This window comes from Olea europaea, chromosome 18, assembly GCF_002742605.1.
Source record: "Olea europaea var. sylvestris chromosome 18, O_europaea_v1, whole genome shotgun sequence".
Taxonomy (NCBI): domain Eukaryota; kingdom Viridiplantae; phylum Streptophyta; class Magnoliopsida; order Lamiales; family Oleaceae; genus Olea; species Olea europaea.
The window spans coordinates 26,373,141-26,381,830 of NC_036254.1; the positions used below are offsets into that span (position 1 = coordinate 26,373,141).

The window sequence follows — 8,690 nt, forward strand, 5'->3', positions numbered from 1 at the left end:
TTAATTTATAAATAAATAGAAATGAGTTGTGGATAAGTAAATTATGGACCATGCTAGAAGTACAAAATATGATACAAAATGGCTTACAAAATCCACAAGTGACGCCTCCCTATTGGAGGGGTAGCTGGCCCCATTTGGGGATGACAATTTGAACCGTCAAAATCGAAAATTGAGGTTAACCAAACCGATGGTACAATAGAGCGGATATGATTTTTATTTTAATGAACCGGTTCGTGGCGGTACGGATATGGTATTTACACCGTCGAACCGAAACCGAAACGATTACTTGCTAAAAAAAAATAAAAAAATTGAATTGATTATTGAGCTTTACACTACTTTTCTATCTAGTCCAAAATAAAATCCCACCCCATTACATCTACTTGACTCAGCCGGTCAACCCACTTACCATTGGCCCATAATAATAGCATTAGTATGACAGTATATAAATGCAAACGCTACTCTCCACAAACCACAAACTCACACACGACTCTTTTTATTGTTATTTTTTTTTTCTATTGTGTGTAGAAAATTCTATTTCTTCATTATACTCTAGAGTTTGTGCAATGTTTAGCGAGAAGGAAGCTAACGAAGATGTACATTTTTTAATTTAAATCTTAGTTAAGACCATTTTGAAATATGTAGTATTGTTGTATTCTCTACTTACATTTCTTATTTACTATATATGAATCAATTTTGAGTGTTGATATATGCTGGTAAGATTTGTGAGGAAGAATGAATCAATTAATTTCGATGCATAACAATTAAGAATGAAAGAAAAGTTTAGTATTGTTATATTTATAATATTGTTTGTTAAATTTGTATTTTACAATTGAAAATTGGGATAATGTTTGCATTTTCGTTTGGAATATTGCATTTTTGTTTTCATTGACTTTTTTCATAAATTATTTTATATCAATTTGACGGATGAACCTATAAAAAATAATTTATTTTTGTGGTTATTAATGAAATCGAACCGTGCCGAACCAAGATACGAACCGAACCGAACCGATTTACGTGATTATGGCGCGGTTATAGTATGGTCAAAAAATTGGTGGTGAGATTATTATTTTGGCCGAACCGAACCGTTACCAACCCTAACCCCACTGTCGCCCCTCCAATAGGAGGGCACCACTTGTGGATTTTGTAAATCATTTTGTACATGATTTTGTACAAAAAGAATAATCCGTAAATTATATATAAGTTTGCTAAATGAAGGTTTAGTCGCTAGATAAGCTCTCATATCAAAATTAGGTACGGTCATCTACATGTGAGCCAATCATTCAATCGATCAACATCCTTGATTTGATGGCTTAAACTCGAAGTCTTCAAAGACGTAATGATTATCTTGCAATACTAGTCAAATAAACCAATGACAAATCAAGGAAGGGCACTCGAGTTTTCGAGGCTTCATACCATGTCACAACTAATTGAAGCAATCGAGTGGTATTGAAACTTTGAACCCCTTTCATTCCTGCAAAAGAAGTACAGAATCCTCTCAATTCTGTCTAAAAAATATCAATAAAGCTACTTATATAAAATTGGGCTACAAAGTGTGTTGACAAAATCTTGATTATTGATTTCAAATAATTTAAAAACCTGTTTTTGAAATAATTGGTGTGGGTGTGATTTTGTCAACCAATTTGTGTAGCATAACTCAAAAAATATACTTCAACTCATATACACCACTTCACTAAGGTAAGCATTAGACAATGTTTAACCATTGAACACTTCACCTTTCCAACAGTAAACTAACATTAATTTAGGGTTCAGAATTCCTTCAAGTTGGTCAAAAAGTGCTATAACTTCAACAAACATAAAGCAGTTGTAATTTATAAAGTGGCTATTATCATTCAGGAGCTGATTTTGATAATAATCCCGTAGTCAACGACCAAAAACTACTGTTTCTCCCATATACGTTAAACCACAAATGCACAGTATTAATTGAACACATCATTTCAACTGCTGACTTGAAACATTATGTTATTTCAGGGCAAGTATCAGATAACTGAATACAGGCGCTACTTCTTCACATTCATGGCCATTATCTCAGTTCTTCCTTCCTTCGCACAAGATAATGTGGTATCCATGTCTGAAGTTACAAAGCAAAATGAAATCAGTAAATATCAGAGCACAATGAGTGGTAATAGATAATTCTGAGAAGCGAGTAATTATAAGAAAGAAATTCAGGATATGAGAAAACTTACGTTGACTTAAATGGTGCAGAGGTAGCTCCAACGACTGTGTTAAACGCAACCTCCTGAAATGGACCAGCCATCTTGCCACGGGGAAACCATCCCAAGTCCCCACCTTTCTTCCCGGACGGACATTCTGAATATTCTGCAGCTAGCTGAAGAACAATGGAAAAAGAAACAGATCAACAACTTACAACCAGGCTTAGTGCTTGTTTGGTAGTACTTTTAAGTGCTTATAAGCTAGTGGTCCTACAAAATGTGGGGAGGATAGTAAATTGTTGGTCCTTCAAATGTATGGATAAAATTATGTTTCACTAACTTAAATTATAATTTAAGCTTTGACAAACATGCTCTAAGTTTGTGTTTTGCAAAGCTAAGAAGCGCAGACATCTACACACGATATTTCAAAAAGTAAGATACGGACACATTGGATACATGCTGGTTTAAATTCTTTAAATTACATATACATATATAATCAATTAAAAAGTTTCATAATTAAAAATTTCTATGAATTAATTTCCAAAATTCACAATATTTGCCTTTCTGTGTCCTTGAATCGTCCAGGACATATACCCCAAGTGTTAATAAGAACACTATTAGACATGCCATATCGTATGTTCAAAGGGTGCTGGGCGAGTTTGGAAACTGTCCCTTTTAAGTGTTTAATATTTAAGAAGTATATAATGAATAAGACAAATCAAATGGTATGCCAAATACAAGTTCCGAAGTGTTTAAGGAGTGTTTGTGTCCGATACATTTTGGACTTGGACATATCACCCACCGGAGTCCATGCTTCACAGTTGGCGAGTGTGTTCTAGATGTATCGGATAGTTACATAACTTTAATATCTATTTCAAGTGAGAAGACAATATTTTGATCCTTAACATAATATGGCTGCCACAAAATTAAGCAAGCCATCTCTCGTGCCTAGAATAATATGAAGCGAGAATTTACAGTCATCTAATTGAATATTCCTACTAACTGAAAACAAGAACGATGAACTATACTTACTTTAGCAAACTCTGCTGGTGGAACCTTGTCTCCATTACTCAGCCAGCCATCTTGTAGCTTCTTATACGCTTCATTAATTTTTCCTTGCTTCTCACACAAGATGTGCCTAGCTGGTAAAAAGTTTATAAAGGATGGGAAAAAAGTGTAACACGCAATAAATTTGCAAATGATGGACAACTTTATGTTGTTATGGACTTTTAAATTGACGTATCAATTTCATAAAAGGGAGGAAGAAACCTTTGACGTAGGTGCAGGTTCCAAGGCCATCACCCTTCCCTCCTTTGCCTTTGTCCTTTGATGCACCGGCATCACTTCCACCAGCTTTTCCCTTACCCTTTCCTCCTGCATCCTTAGGTTTCGAGTCTTTTCCCATAACTGTCGAACAGAATTATCAGCATGTTTTCTAAGCTTAAGAAATTGTAAATTTGTTTCCATTTTCTTTATTTTTTTCACAGTAAGTAAAGACTTGTTGGAGATACCAAAAAAAAGTAAGATTTCACAGTAAATCAGGAAAGCGTAACTTTTAAAAAGCTTCAAATATTTTTGGCAAAAAATAAAATAAAATTACTTAAAAGTAAATTTTAAGTTTAGCTACACATACTTTATATTATAATCAAAATAATGAATAAGAAGAAGAGTGGATAGAAAGATTGAATTACAGTAGCAAAAGAAACAGAGACCAAGTCCGATGAAAACAAAAACTTTGCCTAGGGAACAAGGATAAAACTTAATCAGTGCAATCAATCCAGAAACCAAAACTAAGAACTAAGAAAGGCAAAGAATTCCAACAAGTTAACCAAAAAAAAAAACGAAATAAGCATTTACAGGATCACAATCAGAGGATCACATCCTTTCTTTGAAAAAGAAAAAAAAAAAAAATCAAGCAAGAATAATGTAATCAAACATATTTTATAAAAATCTACAATTTTCCCCTTCATAAAATATTTAACAATTCCACTCTCATAGGCCCAAACAATATACTTTTATCGAATCAAGAACAGCGCCCTACCAAATACACACCAAACAAAATGAATATCGGAAAGCTTTAAAAACCAAAACACCAACAAAATTCAATCTTTTATTCAGTTCTCTGAAAATCTCCTTATTCCAAACACTCAATCAACACTCACAGTAAATAAAATTCTCTCTACGCTACATCCAGTTTATCACAATCAATTGATTTCAAATATAGAAAAAGATGTAACACAAAAATGAGATAAGAGAGTCAATTACTTGAAAATTAAGATAAATTCAGATATATCCATATGGCGAAAACGATTGCAAGAACTGGGTTTGAAGAACTCTACCTTGGAATTTGATAATTTAGGGAAATTTGTACGATGAAATCGAACACTGAAGTCTGAGGCACATTTGCCAGGGACATATATGTCTTTGCTGTAGTTCTACGCTGATGGACTTGTGCTAAAATTACAAGTTTATCCCTTATGACTATATATATATATTTTTTTTTCATTTTTTATAAAGTTTTTTTCCCTTCTAATTATTATCTTGTTTTGCTAAATATTGAGATTGTTTTCAAATATGAAACTATTGTTTTTTCTAACATAAAATCTAATTTAATTTATTAATATTACATTTAAATATGAAATTCCAAGGTCTACCTACCAACCCAAGAAATTACAAAGTTTATTTAGCAAGAATGTTAATAATATTATTGACTTCATGTCGAATTCACTTACAAGTAGAAACCAATAGAAAAAAGGAAAACAAGTTTGACGATCACCATAAAACAGCTCCTCTAAGACATGGAACCAACTTGTACTCGATAATTCTAATTGGCTATCGTTTAGTAAACAATTGGACTCGTTAATAACTACCACGAATAAAAAAAAAAAATCAACTTATATAGCCAACAATTAACACCTGCATCTGTTTTCCACATGAATTAATCTGTTTATACAAAATTTCTATCCAGATAACTTTACAAGTGTTGCAGTGGCAGCTGGATTTTTTTTCCTTGCCCAACATCCAAGTAAATACTGCCAATTGAAATTCTATCATCCTTCTGTAAAAATTCATTATACATATAGCATTGCCCTTCCTACATAGTCCTCAATAACAATGTACACAATAACAAACAAAATCTTGAGAATATTATTTTATTAAAATATGTGTTGCTCAAATCAATGTATAGAAATGTATTTTTTTTTTTTTTTAAAGAATGTGGCTCAAACAGGCCTATGAAAAGCTTCCATTCTCCAATTATTTTCTAATAAAATCCAAATTATTTAGCCGTGATTAGTAGCTAGTGGAGTGGCCCCAAGTCAAATGGAATAGATCATGTTCACTTGAGATAATTCACATTGAATGATTTCTTTCCCAAGCTTAATCTTATCCAGTCGAGCATACCAGATATACAATGCATGTATAATTTCCGTCGCATCCATTAGCATCCACCTTCCTTCCTACAATCATTGTAGTTTTTACCAACCTATTATAGAGTTCAATTCTGACCAAGAAATGAAGTTTTACAAGAAATTTAAGGAAGCTGCTAATAATTAGTAATCTCCAAATCTGCATGTAAATCAGACGTAGAAAATGAAATTCGATATCGAAATTGGCAACAAAAATCCACGACGCTTATCTACTTCATGAGAAGCATTGACACGCCAGTAATCAAGAATGTCCATGGTCAATGATTTAACCTTAGGTGACTTCTTGAAGCTCTCGATTCAATACTTCCGCTCGATCGTTTTCTACATGATACCCCGAGAAGGCATGTCCTTCCTTTTATCCCAGATTAATAGCAAGGGAAATTCATTTTTACGCTGCTATTCAGAATCCGAATCTGAGAATCGCATTTGCTGAGCATCTTTTGGTTCTTCGTCAGTGATGGAAGGTGGAATAAGCTTGTTTGAGTCATTTTTTCGGCGATTCCTTCGCTTTGGTCTATTCTCATCCTGAAGTGAAGCCACGATCTTGTTAGTGACAATTCAACATTAAAATGGCCAACAATGTTAGAAGCGGCGATAATAAATCTGATAGAAGTTGTTATAGATGGAATGCAAGAACCAATTCAAGGTGAAATTAAAGGAGAGTAAATGAACCAAAATTCACAGAAGCCAATAACCAAACTAACCAACTCAAGGCAGCAAAGAGAGAAGTACTGATTACAAAATTATAATTTGAAACAATCTTTGCCGATTAAGAATACATTCAGCTCATTATGAAAAATTACTGCATCATCCAAAACTACGGAGAAGAGAGAAGACAACGTGGTAAAATTTGAAGCCTAATTATTAGATTCTATATAGCCAAAGATTTTTACCATAAACCGTGTATTGGCAATAACTAGAATAGTTGCATGTGATTAAAGCATTTGGCCATCACATTCACATATCCTAAAGCTAGGAACTATGTTTAAGGGTGTGTCTGACTCGGGAAAATATCTAGGAGGAGGTTCTTTTTTGCTAAAATTTAGGATATAAGGATATGGCTAAAGAGGATCAAAACTTTAGACACCGGTACATGGATACATTTTATAAACTAAAAACTACTTCAGAAATTTATATACTAAATTTTAGATGCACCCTTTAGTGATATATTATATATTCAACAGTAAATCTATCACGAATTAGATTGCAAATTGTGATACTTCATTTCAAGTCTAGAAACATGAAAAAATAATTAAAAATCATTTTTAATACAATACAAAAATAACATAAACGATATAAAGGATCCCCTTTAGATTTAAGGATCCTATACCCTTATCCTTCTCATGTGTGTCCAACCCAGATACTTCCAATAAAATGGAGACTCCGAGCAACAGAAGCTAGGAATAACATAACTCAAGTGATTCAACAATCTTATGATAGATATTTTGAAGCTAATAATCTCAAGCAATGGAACCACTATAACATTAAAAATCTAAAACCGCAGACAATTTGCAAGAACCATCTTCAAATGTTCCAGAATTAATATTCCAAGTATTGAGTACTATGGAATAATTTCTTCTTAGTATAAGTTATTAGAGAAGAAATCTCCGATGTGTGTATTTTAAAGTGTGTCCATGTTCTACATACATACAACAATTATATAGTAGCCCATATCATATGATTGACGTTTTGTATTATCCAGTTCAGGTTTGATATGAATTATTCCTCTGTGTGGTCTAAAATTGTTACAAAAGCAATAAAGTCAATGACTCCTAATACCATTTATTTGGTTTGCATGGCAACTGGATGTAGAAGTAAAATAGAGTTGACTTGTACACTAGCACTCACCTTTACCCTTGATTGACTGGATTCATCCCGGTTGCTAGGTTGAGTTGATTGACTTCTGTTTAGCTTTAGCCAAATAAAACTGAATGATATCATTGCTGCAAAAAGCAAAGACGGTCCGATTCTAGGATCACTGAGCCAATCAGATATTTGGAGGTAGAGGCCACTGGTCCAATGTCTTATGCTTTTTCCTGAAGAGAGGAACTTCTCTGAAGGTTGGGACCAAAAGTAATCCGCCTCCTCCGGAGATAGCTCAGGAACTTTAGTTTTCTGCAAAAGAAGGTGTACATAAAAGACCAAATAATCAGATGACCCCATTCACTGGGCAACTAAATATCTCAGTCAGATAAGTGCCAGAAAATAACTAATTAAAAAAATTAATATACACAAGCCTTTGGGTGAGAAAATGAGCATAATGTCCCCTAAATGCTAATAGAAAAAGCATATCAATACAAATTGCCTAAATATCTGATTTTATGCTGTCACATTATGAATAAAATAAAACCAGTTAGGTAAATGAAGATGTAAACATGAATGGAATCTCCTGCCACCTAAAAAAGGAGTTGCAGGAGATTATAGAAACCATAACACCCAGCACAGTCCAGCTGTGCCCAGCCTAAATCTGCTGTATAAATAAAAACTAACATGGAAATGCTAAGACGTGCAAACACCACAAAACAGAACATGCAATGCCATGCATATATAGAAAGAGATAGACAAGGAGATTATAAGAGAACAATAAAAATAAATAAAACAAGAGATAGAAAAGCTTATTTTCAAAAATTGTCATAAGTTCCATGTTACCAACTTACAAAAGGAGGAAGCTCCCTGGAGTCGCCATCTTCAATTGTTTTAGACATCCATCTTATGATCTGCCATCCAAATCAATCAATACTTCAAATAAGAAACATTGAACTAGCTACGTTAAAGCTAGCAAATATGTTCAAAGCTGCTGCGTGAGGGGTTGCCTTGCCTCATCTAATTCTATACATTCACCCAAATAGAAAAATGTTTCCTCACAATATACTGCAACACAAATGTATTAACACATCTCATGAAAGAGGGTACACAAAAAATTTCAGAAGCTCACATATATATATGTAGAATTATATTAAGTAAAAACTAACTGAACCTAGGAATCAGATGATAAAACTCGAGTTATAGTAATCTCAAACATTGAAGAATGAAGAGCCCCTCTAATTTGGTAGGGAATCTAACCTCTGAAATTTCACTTGAGCCATTGTAC

General features: G+C 33.5%; 2 protein-coding genes across 3 annotated transcripts in view; both read right to left on the reverse strand.

Moving 5' to 3' along the window:
* Window positions 1–1,728: 1,728 nt before the first annotated feature.
* LOC111367990 (peptidyl-prolyl cis-trans isomerase NIMA-interacting 4) lies at window positions 1,729–4,627 on the reverse strand. 2 transcript variants are annotated; one of them, XM_022989149.1, is made up of 5 exons: window positions 4,511–4,627; window positions 3,441–3,578; window positions 3,204–3,313; window positions 2,205–2,347; window positions 1,729–2,089 (listed from the first exon to the last, which is right to left on the reverse strand). In XM_022989149.1, exons 2-5 carry the CDS (start codon window positions 3,574–3,576, stop codon window positions 2,047–2,049), a joined length of 432 nt encoding a protein of 143 aa, XP_022844917.1. In that variant the 5' UTR covers window positions 3,577–3,578; window positions 4,511–4,627; the 3' UTR covers window positions 1,729–2,046. The 2 variants fall into 2 exon arrangements, with proteins under 2 accessions (XP_022844917.1, XP_022844918.1); XM_022989150.1 differs by lacking the exon at window positions 4,511–4,627 and adding an exon at window positions 4,437–4,455.
* Window positions 4,628–5,521: 894 nt separating this feature from the next.
* The window catches only part of LOC111366932, a 17,241-nt gene continuing 14,072 nt past the window's right edge, over window positions 5,522–8,690 (reverse strand). Inside the window, exons 16-19 of the mRNA XM_022987615.1 lie at window positions 8,663–8,690; window positions 8,257–8,316; window positions 7,448–7,714; window positions 5,522–6,124 (exon numbers count right to left, since the gene is read on the reverse strand). Of these exons, the coding sequence (XP_022843383.1) occupies window positions 5,996–6,124; window positions 7,448–7,714; window positions 8,257–8,316; window positions 8,663–8,690 (484 nt within the window). The 3' untranslated portion in view covers window positions 5,522–5,995. The remainder of the gene's footprint in view (window positions 6,125–7,447; window positions 7,715–8,256; window positions 8,317–8,662) is intronic.